General features: G+C 51.4%; 1 protein-coding gene across 1 annotated transcript in view; it reads right to left on the bottom strand.

Moving 5' to 3' along the window:
* supt16h (SPT16 homolog, facilitates chromatin remodeling subunit) overlaps window positions 1–16,480 on the bottom strand; it is a 38,085-nt gene extending 21,605 nt beyond the window's left edge. Inside the window, exons 1-10 of the mRNA XM_073029221.1 lie at window positions 16,153–16,480; window positions 14,261–14,353; window positions 13,371–13,541; window positions 8,237–8,389; window positions 7,654–7,800; window positions 2,436–2,587; window positions 1,225–1,397; window positions 969–1,059; window positions 443–516; window positions 205–317 (exon numbers count right to left, since the gene is read on the bottom strand). Coding sequence (XP_072885322.1) covers window positions 205–317; window positions 443–516; window positions 969–1,059; window positions 1,225–1,397; window positions 2,436–2,587; window positions 7,654–7,800; window positions 8,237–8,389; window positions 13,371–13,541; window positions 14,261–14,353; window positions 16,153–16,218 — 1,233 coding nt within the window. The 5' untranslated portion in view covers window positions 16,219–16,480. The remainder of the gene's footprint in view (window positions 1–204; window positions 318–442; window positions 517–968; window positions 1,060–1,224; window positions 1,398–2,435; window positions 2,588–7,653; window positions 7,801–8,236; window positions 8,390–13,370; window positions 13,542–14,260; window positions 14,354–16,152) is intronic.
* Between the last annotated feature and the right edge of the window lie 322 nt (window positions 16,481–16,802).

Genomic DNA, 16,802 nt, shown 5'->3' with positions numbered 1-16,802 from the left:
TGTGTCAGCGTGGGGTGGGAACAGGGAATGTGTTAGTGTGTTGGGAACTGGGAATGTGAGAGTGTCGGGAGTGGGGTGGGGTGGGAACAAGGAATGTGTTAGTGTGCCAGAGTGGGGTGGGAACAGGGAATGTGAGAGTGTCAGAGTGGGGTCAGAGAACTTGTGTATGTCGGGGTAGGGTGGGGTGCAGACAGGCCACAATACCTCATTGATCTGTACTGTATCCCCGATGAAGAGGGCATAGTTCTTGGCCTCGTTGGTCCGGCCCTCCTGGTTTTCCATGGGTGAGAATCCCACATTGATGCTGAACACCATGCCTGGGAAATAAGGTGGTCGGGTCAGTCAGTTACCAACACCCATCCCCATGACACCCATGACCCTCGCCCCTCCTCCGCTCCCCCCCATCCCCGAGGCACCCCTCCCCACGACTCCTGTGACCCACCTTTCTTGAGCCGATACTGGTTCTTGCCATTGATGACCAGCGATCCCTCACGGAATTCAATACCCATCGCGAATCTGTGAACAAACTGCATCCTGTCAGCACACTGGCCACCCGCACAGAGGCACAAGACCCGCGGTGGCGGTGTGTGGGGAGGAAGAGGAGAAACCATTTGGTCCCTCCAGCACGTGGTGTCACATCACATCCAAATCTAAACAGTTGTCATTATCTGTCAATGACCCCCCCCCCCCCCCCCACCGACTGTATAAAACCAATCCAGCCCAGCCCTGTCGAGGCAGTGGAGGGAGGGGATCTCACAGACAGGGATGAGGAGGGGCAGGTCACAGAAATGTGCAAAGCGTTGCATTTTGGGAACACCATTGAGTACAGAGATCTCACAACGAACAGCAGGATGCTGGGGAGTGTTGTACAGGTGGGGCAAGGAGGGAGGCAGAGCCGTGGGAGAGGGTGGGGAGGAGGAAGAGAGAGGGAGAGCCGAGGGAGGTACAGGGAGGGAGTGCCCCTTTACCCCAGGTTCTTGGTGATCTTCATCAGCAGCTCGGGTTTCTCCTGCTTCACAAAGGCCATGACGTTCTGGTAGACGTCAGCGATCCTGGCACCTGCAACAACAGGAGAGGTGAGGCAGGAACAGCCCACATTCTGCGGAAAAGGGAGGAATGGCCCAGGGCAGGGTCCACGCCTCTCAGAGAGCAACTCCAGGGGTGCGTTCACTAGGAAGATGGGTTCACCACCTCTCTTCTCCCCCCCCCCCGCCCCTCACTCACCATTCTTCATCTCCTTCAGCAGCTCGTCCTCCACCTCCAGCAGGAAGTTGTAGTTGTCCTGCATCTGTTGGGGAGGGTCCACCATCAGCGTGCGGACAATGTTGGAGCAGTAGGACTTGTAGCGGATGCCCATGGCACACGTGATGGCTCCAAAGTGCATGTGGTTCTTGTCACTGAGGTGGGGGTGGGGAGGGAGGGCAGAGGGTTAATGGAGCTCTCACACCCTCTGCACCGTCCCACCACACACTCCCAGGGTCAAACACAGGGTGAAGTTTCCTCGCCAAGGTCCCATCAAACACTCAGATACAGCAAATCTCCCTTGCACTGCCTCATCACCCACTCCCAGGGTCAGACACAGAGTGAGGCTCCCTCCATCACACACTCCCGGGGTCAGACACAGAGTGAGGCTCCCTCCACTCTGTCCCATCACACACTCCCGGGGTCAGACACAGAGTGAATCTCCCTCCACACCGTCCCATCACCCACTCCCAGGGTCAGACACAGAGTGAGGCTCCCTCCACAACGTCCCATCACACACTCCCGGGGTCAGACACAGAGCGAAACTCCCTCCACAACGTCCCATCACACACTCCCGGGGTCAGACACAGTGTATCTCCCTCCACACCGTCCCATCACACACTCCCGGGGTCAGACAGAGTGAAACTCCCTCCACACCGTCCCATCACACACTCCCGGGGTCAGACACAGAGTGAAACCCCCTCCACACCGTCCCATCACACACTCCCGGGGTCAGACACAGAGTGAATCTCCCTCCACACCGTCCCATCACACACTCCCGGGGTCAGACACAGAGCGAATCTCCCTCCACACCGTCCCATCACACACTCCCGGGGTCAGACACAGAGTGAAACCCCCTCCACACCGTCCCATCACACACTCCCGGGGTCAGACACAGAGTGAAACTCCCTCCACACCGTCCCATCACACACTCCCGGGGTCAGACACAGAGTGAAACTCCCTCCACACCGTCCCATCACACACTCCCGGGGTCAAACACAGAGCGAAACTCCCTCCATGCTGTCCCATCACACACTCCCGGGGTCAGACACAGAGCGAAACTCCCTCCATGCTGTCCCAGCACACACTCCTGGGGTCAGACACAGAGGGAAACTCTGTCTGCACTGCCCCATCACAGCCTCCACGTGGAATCCTCACAGAGCCCCTGCCCTGGCCAGCGGGCAGCCACGCACCTGACCACGCTGAACTTCAGGTTGTAGTTGCCTCCACTCTGGATGATGGGGGGGTAGCACATCTCCACAGTGGAAGGGTCCGCACCTGCCAGATACTTCTTCTCCTCGATGGCCTTCTCCACCGATTCTGCCAGCTTGCTGTGGCGCACTTTCTGCCAAGAGAGACAGTGCACACAATCATCCAAGTGTGGATAAGGTGGGGGTTTGGTGTTGGGAACATCGCTTCACCAGCTGGTACAGGAACAGAATAAGGGGGTACTGTGGAAATGCCAAAAGCCAGGAGACAATAACGATCTGGTTTGCAGCAACTCGGGATATGTCATCGAGGATGTGGGGTGGGGAAGGGATCATAACATCATCAGTAACCACAGAAAGGACGATTCAAAAAGAGAGGTTGCGAATTTTGGAAAGAGGGAGAACACAGTGATGCAGGACGGCTGAGGGAGCAGGACAGAGCAGGTAGATGGGGTCTAACAGGCAGAGGTGGGGGAAAGTGAGGGGGACCTCTCTGGAACACCTAAGGGGAGCAAGTTGATGTACAGAGGGATAAGCCAAGGGGTAGTCTGCAGGAACAGCAGGGAGTGGGGAAGGTCAGGACAATGTTAGTCTTCATTTGTGTGGGGGCGGGGGGAGCAGAGGATAGTCTATCAATAATTGTATGGGGCAGGAAGTGGGCAGGGGCCCAGTTAGGTTTCCGCATGCGGTTAAGGGCTGTTTATTTAAGGATGGACATGTCCACACTGGAGGTGGTTTACCACAGGGGGATAACAGAAAGACGGATGTTGGACAGTGCAGGACGAGACTGGAGATGGGGAGAGGGTGGGGAGGGGAGCCTTACTGAAAATGGTGAAGGAGGCTGACAGGGTGGGTAGGGAGGAGGGCGGCTTCTTAGTAGTGGACTGAAAACACGGGGGGGGATGGGTGGCGAGGGAGAATTGTTTGGAGAGTTCGAAAATAAGCGTGGTGCCCGTCTCAGAGGGAGACGCAGGAGAATGTAGAAGACGACTGACAGCGTTGTGGGCAGCGTGGAAGGTTGAAGTGGGATATGGATGTTACAAACATGGGCAGAGAAATGGCAGGTGGAGTTTAATCTGGGCAAGTGTCAAGTGTTGCACTTTGGGAGGCCAAATGTAAGGAAGAGCATACTATTTATTAGTTGCAGGACCTTGAACAGTGTTCATGTACAAAGGGATCTAGGGACCCAAGTGGAGGCACAGGATGTTAGGATGGCAAAGGCGGCATACACAGCATCACACACGAAATGCTGGAGGAACTCAGCAGGTCAGACAGCATCATGGAGACAAATAAAATATGAATGCTTCCGGCCGAGACCCTTCACCAGGACTGGAAAGGAAGGCGGAAGATGCCAGAATAAGAACGTGGGGGAGGGGTGAAGTAAGTTGGGAGGTTGTAGATGGGAAAAAGAGAGCTGGAAAAGGAGGAATCTGATAGGAGAGTGGACCATAGGAGAAAGGGACCGGAAAGAGACACCAGGGGATAAGCAGGTGAGAAGGGGCAAGAGGCCAGATTGGGGAATTGAAGAGGAAAGGGGGAATAACGGAAGATGGCAAAATTGATGTTCATGCCATCAGCTTAGAGACAATCTACAGAGGATGAGGTGCTGCTTCTCCAACTTGAAAGTGACCTCACTGTGGCAGAAGAGGGGGGACATGTCAGAATGGGGACTGGAAAATCACAGCCTAATCATGGGACAATTTACAATGACCCATTAACCTGGTAGGTCTTTGGACTGTGGGAGGAAACCCAAGCACTCAGCAGGGACTCCTTACAGATGACGTCGAAGTTGAACACTAAACCCTGACAGCCCAAGCAGTAACGGTGTCGTGCTAACTGCTAAGCTACCATGACACTGTTTTAAAGGAGACGTGTGGTGGTAAGACTTTTTTTCATGAAAACAGAGAAGGTAGGTGTCTGGAATGATGGCGAAGGCACACACGATGGAAGCATTTAGATAGATAGATAGATACTTTATTCATCCCCATGGGGAAATTCAACTTTTTTTTTTCCAATGTCCCATACACTTGTTGTAGCAGAACTAATTACATACAATACTTAACTCAGTAAAAAAAAAATATGATATGCATCTAAATCACCATCTCAAAATGCATTAATAATAGCTTTTAAAAAGTTCTTAAGTCCTGGCGGTAGAATTGTAAAGCCTAATGGCATTGGGGAGTATTGACCTCTTCATCCTGTCTGAGGAGCATTGCATCGATAGTAACCTGTCGCTGAAACTGCTTCTCTGTCTCTGGATGGTGCTATGTAGAGGATGTTCAGAGTTATCCATAATTGACCGTAGCCTACTCAGCGCCCTTCGCTCAGCTACCGATGTTAAACTCTCCAGTACTTTGCCCACGACAGAGCCCGCCTTCCTTACCAGCTTATTAAGACGTGAGGCGTCCCTCTTCTTAATGCTTCCTCCCCAACACGCCACCACAAAGAAGAGGGCGCTCTCCACAACTGACCTATAGAACATCTTCAGCATCTCACTACAGACATTGAATGACGCCAACCTTCTTAGGAAGTACAGTCGACTCTGTGCCTTCCTGCACAAGGCATCTGTGTTGGCAGTCCAGTCTAGCTTCTCGTCTAACTGTACTCCCAGATACTTGTAGGTCTTAACCTGCTCCAAACATTCTCCATTAATGATCACTGGCTCCATATGAGGCCTAGATCTCCTAAAGTCCACCACCATCTCCTTGGTCTTGGTGATATTGAGACGCAGGTAGTTTGAGTTGCACCATATCACAAAGTCCTGTATCAGTTTCCTATACTCCTCCTCCTGTCCATTCCTGACACACCCCACTATGGCCGTGTCATCAGCGAACTTCTGCACATGGCAGGATTCTGAGTTATATTGGAAGTCTGATGTGTACAGGGTGAACAGGACCGGAGAGAGTACGGTTCCCTGCAGCGCCCCTGTGCTGCTGACCACCGTGTCAGACCTACAGTCTCCCAACCGCACATACTGAGGTCTATCTGTCAAGTAGTCCACTATCCAATCCACCATGTGAGAGTCTACTCCCATCTCCGTTAGTTTGTGCCTTAAGATCTTGGGCTGGATGGTGTTAAAGGCACTGGAGAAGTCAAGGAATGTAATCCTCACAGCACAACTGACCCCCTCTAGGTGAGAGAGTGATTTGTGCAGCAAATACGTGATAGCATCCTCCACTCCCACCTTCTCCTTATACGCAAACTGAAGAGGATCCTGGGCGTGCCTGGTTTGTGGCCTCAGATTCTGTATTATCAGCCGCTCCATGGTCTTCATTTAAGAGACTGTTGGACATGTGAACAAGCAGGGAAAGGGAAGATTATGGTCTATGTGCTAAAAAGAATTAGGTGTCAATCGTTCAATCATGGGAAGGGCCCATGCTGTCCATCTATGAACCCCAGATGCCTCCGGAACTCTTTTAGGAGAGAAATGCAGGCGCCTTAGGTCACAGAGACACAAGAGACTTGCGATACTGGAATCTGGAGCAATGCATAATCGGCTTGAGGAACTCAGCAGATCAAGCAACACCTGTACATGGGGTGGGAGGAACTGCTGACATTGAGTTGAAACCACTACTGCATGTGGAGAAGGAAGGAGGGCAGTATAGTAGGAAGAGAGATTGGGGAGATGGGTTGGTGTACATTAGAGAGAAAGATTGGTAAATTGGTTTATTATTGTCATATACACTTAGGTAATGTAACAAACTGTTTGGCATGCCTTCCAGAGAGCATTTCACCACATCAGTACAAGGCAGAACAAGCAGGAACAATAACAGGACGCAGAATAAGATATTACAGTCAGAGAAAGTACGGTGCAGCCAGACAGTAAGGTGCAAGAGCCGTGCCCAAGAACAAACTGATTGTCACACGTGTTTAGATACTGTGAAAAGCCTGTCTTGCACACTGTTCACACAGATTTACAGTGCATCAAAGCAACAGAACGCAGAATAGAGTGTACCAGTTACAAAGTGTTATGCCTGCAGCCCCCTCCTTTGTGAGAATCGCAAGATCACTATTGGGTTGGGTCAGGGGACCCAGGAAATGAGAGAGACACGTGCAGAATGCCTCGTTCCCTGGCGATGTAAAGCTACGGGATATGGCCATTGTCTCTTGGAGACACATTTGTGGATTGAGATGCTATGCTACGTGAACGCCCTCAGGCAAAGTGGGCTGGGTGAGAAAGAGATTGCATCACCCCAACCTGACTGACATCTACAACCCTGCGAGTCAGGATAAAAGAGGGTCTGTAGGAACAGCCCCTCAGACGCACCAGAAGAAACGCTAGCGATCCCATAATAGCAGGAAGCCATTTGAAGGAGGCCACGTGCGTTCAGTTCCGTTGCTTGGGACTGGTGGCTGGAACCACGGAAAACGGCTTTTAGCTAACAACGGGGAAATCAACTCCCCCGACTCAAAGGACTGGCATCATAAAAGACCTGGGCAAGTTTATAACCGTCTCTCTTAAACCCAAAGAGCTGCAGCTTGAATGACAGTGACTTTTATATTTCCATCGGACAATACATTATCCCCTAGACAACGATAGAGCTATTTCTTATTGATTATTATTATACCCGCGCTTTTAGAGTTAGTATTGACGAAGTATATTATCTGTATGTTTGCATTGATATTATTTTGTGTCTTTTTTATCAATAAATACTGTTAAAAAATAGTACCATCAGACTTCAACGGACCTCTCTATCTTTGCTGGTAAGTGACCCAGTTATGGGGTACGTAACACAAAGAAAGAGTGGTGCAGGTAAACAATAAGGTGCAAAGGCTATGAATTTTTCATTACAGTTCAAGAGGTTAATGGCAGGCGGAGGTAGGCTAAGAGATGACGAGAGAAGGGGAGTGTGAAGGTGGAGGTGGCTGCTGGGAGAGATAAGCAGGAACACTGGACTCTGATCAGTACAGGTGGTGAGACTGGAAATGGTTAAGGGAGGCACGAAACCAGATCCAGACAGGCGAGGAGAGGGCTGTGGGAGGAAACCAGATGGGTGAACGGTACTTGTAGTTGGTGGCTGCAACAAGGAGCAGAGGGGTACAAGGAGAGTTGAACAATGGGGGTAAGGGTAAGGGGGGGTGCATTTCAGAGGTGGTTACATGTGTACACGGAAGATGGTACCGTGGTCAGCATCTTACAGGATGCAGAAGTGGAGGTGGATCAGGTACTCCTGGGAGATGCACAAGGGGAGCAGGTCCCTACCTCATCAGCGTCCACAATCTCCATCACCCGCTCCTTGAAGAACTTGTTGAAGACCTCAGAGGTGATGGAAGCCGCTTTCTTCATGGCGTTGAGCTCCACGTCTTCCTTCACCGCCAGAGTGTAGGCAACTGAAGCGCTCATGTCCGCCTGAGAGAACAACACGGGGGTCAGAAAGGGAGGCATTCCCTCCGTACTGTCCCATCACAAACTCACAGAGTCAGACGTAGAGTGAGGCTCCCTCCACATCATTCCATCACTCTCTTGGGGCCAAACTCAGTGGAACTCCCTCCACACCACCCCATCACACACTCGCCAGGTCAGACATAGAGTTATTCTCTCCACACCACCCCATCACACTCCCCAGGGTCAAACATGTTGTTATTCCCTCCACACCGTCCCATTATACACCCCTGGGGTCAGACACAGGGAGACATTCTCCCACACCATCCCATTCCCCCCCCCCCACACACACACAGTCAAGCACAGCAGTGAAGCTCCCTCCATGCCATCCCATGACACACTGCCAGGATCAGACAGAAAACGAAACTCCCTTCACACCATCCCAAGGGATATCTGCTCCTACCTTCTCCAGTCCCTCCTTGTTGAGGGCGTCGTTCCAGCTCTTCATGAAGTCGCCAGGAAACTTGTCCTTGCTGAATACTCCAATCACCTTCCCACCCTTGCTGCTCCTGATGGCCTCGATCATCTTATCAAAGTTTGATTTGTTGCTCTCGTTCTGTGGGGAGTGGGGAGGTTGGGCCAGGGGGCAGGAGGAAAGTGCACGAAGAAGTCAACAATCATGGAGTCATAGAGTCATACAGCCCAAAGACAGGCCTTTCGACCCAAATGGAGTATTATGATGACCAGGATGCCTCATCCAACATAGTATCATACGCATTTGTTTGCCCCCTATCTCTCTAGGGATATCCCTATCTCTCTATCTTTCCTATCTAGGTGTCTTCGAAATATAGTTAATATACCCTGTCTCAACCACCTACTCTGGCAGCTTGACTCATACCGGATTCCTACCTTGAACCCATGTCTGTTAATTCTTGATACCAACCCTGGAGGAAACGACAGCCTGCATTCACTCTGTCTATGCCTCTCGTGATTTTATGCACTTCTATCAAGGTCAGCTCTGTTTCCTCTGCTCCAAAGAATGGAGTCCCAACCTCTCCCAGTAATTCTTCCCCTCAACATCCTCATAAATCTCCACTGCACTCTCTCCAGCTTAAAGGCAACATTCCTACAGCGGGATGACCAAAAGCGAACACAGTGCTCCAAGTGTGGCCCCTGTCAATATCTTATACACCTGCAACATAAACCAACTCCTGTACCCAGTACTCTGACTGATGGCCAGCATGCCAAACACCTTTTTCCACCACCGCCTGTGACGCTGTGTTCACTGTGCAAGTCCTACCTGGATTCAGGTATGAGTGACTAGACTTTTTCTGCGTCCCAGATTCCCCCTCCCCACACTCTAACCTGAGAATTCTGATGACTCTGCCATAGTTGGATGCATCAGCAAGGGAGATGAGGCTGAGTACAGGGCCACGGTGGGAAACTTTGTCACATGGTGCAAGCAGAATCATCTGCAGCTTAATGTGAAAAAGACTAAGGAGCTGGTGGTGGACCTGAGGAGGGCTAAGGCACCGGTGACCCCTGTTTCCATCCAAGGGGTCAGTGTGGACATGGTGGAGGATTACAAATACCTGGGGATACGAATGGACAATAAACTGGACTGGTCAAAGAACACTGAGGCTGTGTACAAGAAGGGTCAGAGCCGTCTCTACTTCCCGAGGAGACTGAGGTCCTTTAACATCTGCCGGACGATGCTGAGGATGTTCTACGAAGCTGTGGTGGCCGGTGTTATCATGTTTGCCGCTGTGTGCTGGGGCAGCAGGCTGAGGGTAGCGGACACCAACAGAATCAACAAACACATTTGTAAGGCCAGTGATGTTGTGGGGGTGGAACTGGACTCTCTGACGGTGGTGTCTGAAAAGAGGAAGCTGACCAAGTTGCATGCCATCTTGGACAATGACTCCCATCCACTCCATAATGTACTGGTTAGGCACAGGAGTACAGTCAGCCAGAGACTCATTCCACCGAGATGTAACACTGAGCGTCATAGGAAGTCATTCCTACCTGTGGCCATCAAACTTTACAACTCCTCCCTTGGAGTGTCAGACACCCTGAGCCAATAGGCTGGTCCTGGACTTATTTCCACTTGGCATGATTAACTTATTACTATTCAACTATTTATGGTTTTATATTGCTATATTTCTACACTATTCTTGGTTGGTGCGGCTGTAACGAAACCCAATTTCCCTCGGAATCAATAAAGTATGTCTGTCTGTCTGTCCTGCTTACCTACCCTCTCATCCTCTAACCTGGCCCCGCAGAACAGGCACTATGGCTCAGCTCCTGGGACACAGGTTCAATCCTAATGTCAGTGTTATGTCTGCACTTTGCCCCCTTGACGGTATGGGCCCCTCTCCCTCCCCTGGTGCTCAAGAGCATCAAGGACCTCCTTCACTACCCTGCCACTTTCAGAGAGCCGAGGATGAAAACGCTGATCTTGGCAGAAACATAACAAAAACATATTTGCAAGAGAGACAAGAGATGCAAGATAGAGGAATCATCTAGTTCCCAATTGCATGTGATCCTGAAGAGCCAGCCCATGTGAACAGAAGCGGCTTGGTGTGACCAGGAAAAGGGGAGATCCTGCTTCGCCACAGGGAGCTGCTTTGTGTTTATCCACCTGGATTAAATCATTACAGAATGCACAATAGTGCTAGAAAATAATGCAACAGCAGCACGCAGATTAAAGAGTTCAGACAGAGTGCAGCCAGACGGTAAGATTATAGACCGCAAGGCCAAGACTCCATTTGATCATACCATAGAACCATTCAATAGCCCTATACTGGGACAGAAGCTGCCCTTGGGCCTGGTGGTATCTACTTCCAGGTTTTTCAATGGAGGGGGAAAAGAGAGATTGTTTGGGGTGGGTGGAGTTTTTAATTATGCTGGCTGCTTTACTGACGCAGGAAGAAATGTTGACTTCTTGCTACCTCAGAGAAGCAGCTAGCATCGGAGGGAGGCTGGTTTCTGTGATGTGCTGAGCTGTGTTCTTCGCAGTCACGGGCAGAGCAGTTGTAGCAAGCCGTGATGCTTTCTGTGGCTCATGGATAAAAATTGCTGAGGGTTGGTGGGAGACATGCTGATTTTTAGTTTCCCGATGAAGTGGGGAACGTTCTTGGCTGTGGTGTCGACACGGTTGGAACAGGGCATTACCTGGAAGCTCTCAACTGTACATCTGGATAGTGTGGACACAACCAGTTTCATCTATAGAATGAACATTAACACGTTCCTCAGCATCCACATAACTAAGGACCTCACGTGGTCTGTACACACCAGCTGTGCGGTGAAAAAGCCAAACAGCACCTCTTTCACCGCAGCCGGTTGAAGAGGTTTGGTATGGGCCTCCAAATCCTAAGGACTTTCTACAGGGGCACAATTGAGTGCATCCTGACTGGCTGCATCACTGCCTGGTATGGGAACTGTACCTACCTTAATCGCAGGACTCTGCAGAGTGGTGCAGACAGCCCAGTGCATTTGTAGATGTGAACTTCCCATGATTCAGAATATTCACAAAGACAGGTATGTAAAAAGGGCCTGTAGAATCATTAGGGACACAAGCCATCCAAACCACAATCTATTCCATCTGGGAAACGGTACCGCAGAATAAAAGCCAGGACCAACAGGCTCCGGGACAGCTTCTTCCACCAGGCCATCAGACTGATTAACTCACACTGATTCAAGTGCATTCTATATTACACTGACTGTTCTATTTATTATAAATTACTACGATTGCACATTTAGATGGAGACGCAAAGATTTTTACTCATGTATGTGGAGGATGTAAGAAATATAGTCAATTCAATTCATAAACAGTACAGAGAAGGTTTCACTCTCCCAGACCCAGCAAGGGTGGGTTAACCCACTGGCAAAGTTCAAACAGGCTAAGCTTAAGAGCACAGATACAGGCCCTTCGGCCCAACCAATTCATGCTTACCCAACTAGCCCCAATGTCTTGTGTTTTACCCATATCTCTGCAAGACCCACCCTTTCCAAGTGCTTCATCAATGATACCACGGAATTTGCCTCAACCACTTCTGCTGCCAGCTCATTCCATATATCCATCACCCTCTAGACGAAACACAGAAAACCTACAGCACAGTCCAGGCCCTTCGGCCCACAAAGCTGTGCCGAACATGTCCACACCTGAGAAATTACTTGGCTTACCCACAGCCCTTTATTTTACTAAGCTCCGTGTACCTATCTAAAAGTTTCTTAAAAGGCCCTATTGTATCCGCCTCCACCACCATTGCCGGCAGCCCATTCCACGCACTCACCACTCTCTGAGTAAAAAACTTACCCCCGACATCTCCTCTGTACCTACTCCCCAGCACCTTAAACCTGTGTCCTCTTGTGGCAACCATTTCAGCCCTGGGAAAAAGCCTCTGACTATCCACACAATCAATGCCTCTCATCATCTTATACACCTCTATCAGGTCACCTGTCATCCTCTGTCGCTCCAAGAAGAAAAGGCTGAGTTCACTCAACCTAAAGCACACTCTCCAATCCAGGCAACATCCTTGTAAATCTCCTCTGCACACTTTCTATGGCTTCCACATCCTGTAGTGAGGCGATCAAAACTGAGCACAGTACTCCAAGTGGGGTCTGACCAGGGTCCTATATAGCTGCAACATTACCTCTCCACTTCTAAATTCAATTCCACGATTGATGAAGGCCAATACACCATATGCCTTCTTAACCACAGGGTCAACCTGCGCAGCTGCTTTGAGTGTCCTATGAACTCGGACCCCAAGATCCCTCTGATCCCCCACACTGCCAAGGGTCTTACCATTAATACTATATTCTGCCATCATATTTGACCTACCAAAATGAACCACCTCACAATTATCTGGGTTGAACTCCATCTGCCACTTCTCAGCCCAGTTTTGCATCCTATCAATGTCCCACTGTAACCTCTGACAGCCCTCCACACTATCCACAACATCCCAACCTTTGTGTCATCAACAAACTTACCAATCCATTCCCTCCACTTCCTCATCCAGGTCATTTATAAAAATCAGAAAGGTCCTTGAACAGATCCCTGAGGCACTCCACTGGTGACCGACCTCCATGCAGAATATGACCCATCTACAACCACTCTTTGCCTTCTGCAGGCAAGCCAGTTCTGGATCCACAAAGCAATGTCCCCTTGGATCCCATGCCTCCTTACTTTCTCAATAAGCCTTGCATGGGGCACCTGATCAAATGCCTTGCTGAAATCCATATACACTACATCTACTGCCCTTCCTTCATCAATGTGTTTCCATTTGGAAATCTTTGGAAGAAAATCTTTCCACTTCTCACCCTAAATGCACACACCATAGCTTTGGACTCCCCTACCCTGGGGAAAAGCCTGTTACCATCTACCTTATCTATGCTTCTCATCATTTAAAAAATTTCCATACAGTTGTCCCATGTTCTCCAATAAAGATCTAAACTGGCCCATGTCTCAGGTCCTTTAGTCTTGGCGATATCATCCTCTGTTAAGGGGGGTAGACTGGACAGGAAGCTGTCAATCCCTGAGGGGAAGACGTAGTCGCTGACATGTATTCCCCCCACTCCTGCCTCTCCCTGCTTACCTTCTCCCGGACCAGCAGTGTGACGGCAGGCAATCCATTGGCATTCTCACTGCCCTTGGTGTTGGCCACCTGCTTGAGGAACTCCACCTTCTTCTTGCTGGCCATGAAGATGATGCGCTCCTCACAGAAAACCATGATGGTGTCCGTCAGCTCGTAGCCCAGCAGCCAGGTCTGGGGTGGGGAGGGAGTGAGAGGGAGTATAGTGGGGGTGAGGGGAGATGCGAATGAAGGGGGGCACAGTGGGAGTAGGGGTGAGAGTGAGGGGGATATGTTTTGGGAAGGGAGTGAACAACATCAGAATTAGGTTTAAAATCACTGGTGTGTTGCGAAATTTGTTAACTTTACGACAGCAGTACAATTTAATACATAATAAATAAATATAAAACTGAATTAACTCAAAGTATAAATGCATCTATCAAATTGATAAGTCAAAAAATAGCAAAGTAGTGTTAATGGGTTCAATAATGATTTAGGAATCAGATGGCAGAGGGGAAGAATCTATTCCTGAGTTGCTGAGTGTCTGCCTTCAGGCTTCTGTATCTCCTTCCCGACGGTAACAGTGTGAAGTGGGCATGTCCTGGGTAGAGATGGTAGAAATAATGGGGAAGAGGGAGAGAAGCTGCAAGCTCGTAGGGGAACGCAAGGCTGATACGGGGTGCTGGAGAAGGGAGTGAGTGAGTTGGGAAGCGTGAGGAGGTAGAGATATGGTGGATGTAAGGAGTGGGATGGGGGTGGGAGGTTTGAGGAGATGGCAGGAAGGTAACAGTGGGGATAGGGAGCAAAGGGGTAGGAGGGGCAGAGAAAAGGGATCAGGGAGGAGAGATAGTGAAGGGGAGAGCATGAGAGATGAGGAGGAAGGAGGGATCCAGGGTCAGGGAAGGGACTGTTACCTGTAAGGCAGTGGACTTTGCATACACAATCTCCTCGTCCACACCCACAGCCACCACGATGGCATCCACTTTTCCATATTCATCTTCTCCTTTCTGGGTGGGGTGGGGGAAGAGATGGGTCAGGAGTGAGCAACACACCCCACCCACAAGTCAGAGCCCCTCCCCTTATTGCCCCTGCCCACTGTAACGTCTGACACCCACCCCCTCCATCACTCTATGTTATACACCTTAACCTCGGTCACCACCCCCCCCCCCCACCCCCAAACACACTCACATCACCCATCTCCTCAAACCACTCTCCCACACCAACATCCCTTCTTTAGCTCCCACCCCACCACTCCCAGACACTCCAACATCCCACCGCATCACCTCCCTCCTTGGGCTCCCCACTCTCCCATCATCATTCTCCCCACCATTACCAATCCCATCTTCAGCTCCCCTCCCAGTCACTCTACCTCACCCCTGCTGCTCCTCTATCCACCTAGCATCACCTCGATACATCAACCCCACCTCTTCCCTCATCATAACCTTCACTCCTATCCCCCTTTGAAACTTACTCCCACCACCCTCATCTCAAGCCTCCCCAAAGAAAAGCCTAACTTTCTGTCCCTCACCTCCTACATACATCTCCAAAACCCAACCTCACATCATACCCTCCATCTTCACATCAATCATTCCCCAGACACATGCCTCTTCCTCACTTTCCCTAGTTTTCACTCCCTCTCCTGCACCTCAACCACAACCTTCCTTGCAAATCACTCTTCCTCAACCCATCTCTACCCCACCCCACTCCACCCCCCAGGATCCCACCCATCCCTCCCATCTGTATCTGCCACAATTACACATCTCCATCACCACTCCAACACACCTTCCCTCACCTCCAATCCCTACCATCCCCTGCACCTCCCCATCACACAGCTCATCCCTACCACTTCATCATCACTCCCCAACCCCCCAGCCCAATGAGTTGCTGGCCTCAACCCCAGCACATCTCTACCTCCCAATCAGCCGCCTTCCCAAACTCTCCCTCCCAATCACTTTCTCCTCTCCCTCAGCCACCTTCCTCCTTTCCCCCAGCCCCATCTCTATCTCCCACTCTCTCCTCTCCATCTCTCCCTGTCCCCTTCCCAATCACTCTCTCCTCTTTCTCAGCCCCCTCCATCCCTGCCTCTCAATCACTCGCCTCTCCCTCAGAACCCCCGTCCCATCTCTCCCTCCCACTTTTCCCATCACTCTTCAATCACTCTTTCCTCTCCACCCCTATCTCCCGTCACTTTTACCCCGTCATATCAATCTCTTCCCTATCATCCATCCATCACTCTTCTCCTCCTTCGCAGGTCACTACCTCTCCACAAAACTCCGCTCCTCCTTCAAGCCCTGTACTACCTATCCCACCCCCGTCCTCCTCTCCCTACACAAACACACATATGCCTCAATCCACCCCGCTGCCGGTATCTCCCGGTCCGTAGACCTCGTGTTCCTCTCCTCACCTTATAACACCCCCCACCACCACCAAAGCCCGTGCTCCACCTCCGACCCAGTTTCCCTATACCCATCCCCCAGACACACACCTACATACACAAGCAATAGGCCCCGGGTTCCAGGCCCCATCCCCGATCCATCTCTCCCCCAGACCCTGGTTACCCCACCGCCCACAGACCTCATACTGGCCTCCAGCATACTTCTACCACAGAAATCCCCATTCCATCTTCCTCACCTCCCGACCTCCAGCCCCCGGCCCATCCCCGCTTCCTCCCCTCAGACCCCGCTCCAGGCCGCGCTTTATCGGCAACAACACCCCCCCCCCCCAACCCCGGCCCGGAGGCCCCTCACTCCCCCTCCCTCCGCTATCCACCCTACGGTCCCACCCCCATCCCCCTCCCCCCGCTTACCTTCCAGTGGCTGTACAGCCGTTTCAGCCGCCGGTAATACGCCTCCTTGTCCAGGCTGACGGCCATGATCAGCCGCCAGAGGCCTCGCCGTCCCTTCAGAGGCAAATGGCGGCGGTGCCGGTTCCCGTCCCCGCCCCGCGCACGCGCCCTGCCGCCGCCTGCCGGCACCGCAAAGCGATTTTCCCTACTGCGCAATGCCTGCACGAACGGAGGCCCCCGGTGACAGCCAGTAACGGGCTCCGCTCCGCCTGAACACACTCTTCACGGCTGACAACCCGCTCCACGCTCCGCCTGCACACTCTTGTCGCGACCAGCAATCCAAATCACTTCGCGGACTTTTTACCTTCCCACGTTTGGCGCACGCGCATTACCGGCACGCCGCCTAGCTTCGTGGATGTGCGCGTGCGCGGCACCGGCACTCGCTTTCCAGCTTCGGCGGCAGCGCCTCTCTTACCACTACGCATGCGCTCCAACCGGAACAAAGGGGCGGGGTTTGCGTCAGGACACACCCCTTTTGGCGCAGCGGCGGGAACTGGAGAGCTGTTAATCACCATGCGTGACCCCGCCCACGCCGGGAGTGCGTAGATCCCTATTAACCAGCTGCTCCCCACCGATTTCTGAAAAAGGATCTAGTCTTATCCCGGCGTAGA

This window comes from Hemitrygon akajei, chromosome 25 (assembly GCF_048418815.1).
Source record: "Hemitrygon akajei chromosome 25, sHemAka1.3, whole genome shotgun sequence".
NCBI classification, from domain to species: Eukaryota; Metazoa; Chordata; class Chondrichthyes; order Myliobatiformes; family Dasyatidae; genus Hemitrygon; species Hemitrygon akajei.
This window is presented reverse-complemented; position numbering and strand designations above follow the sequence as displayed.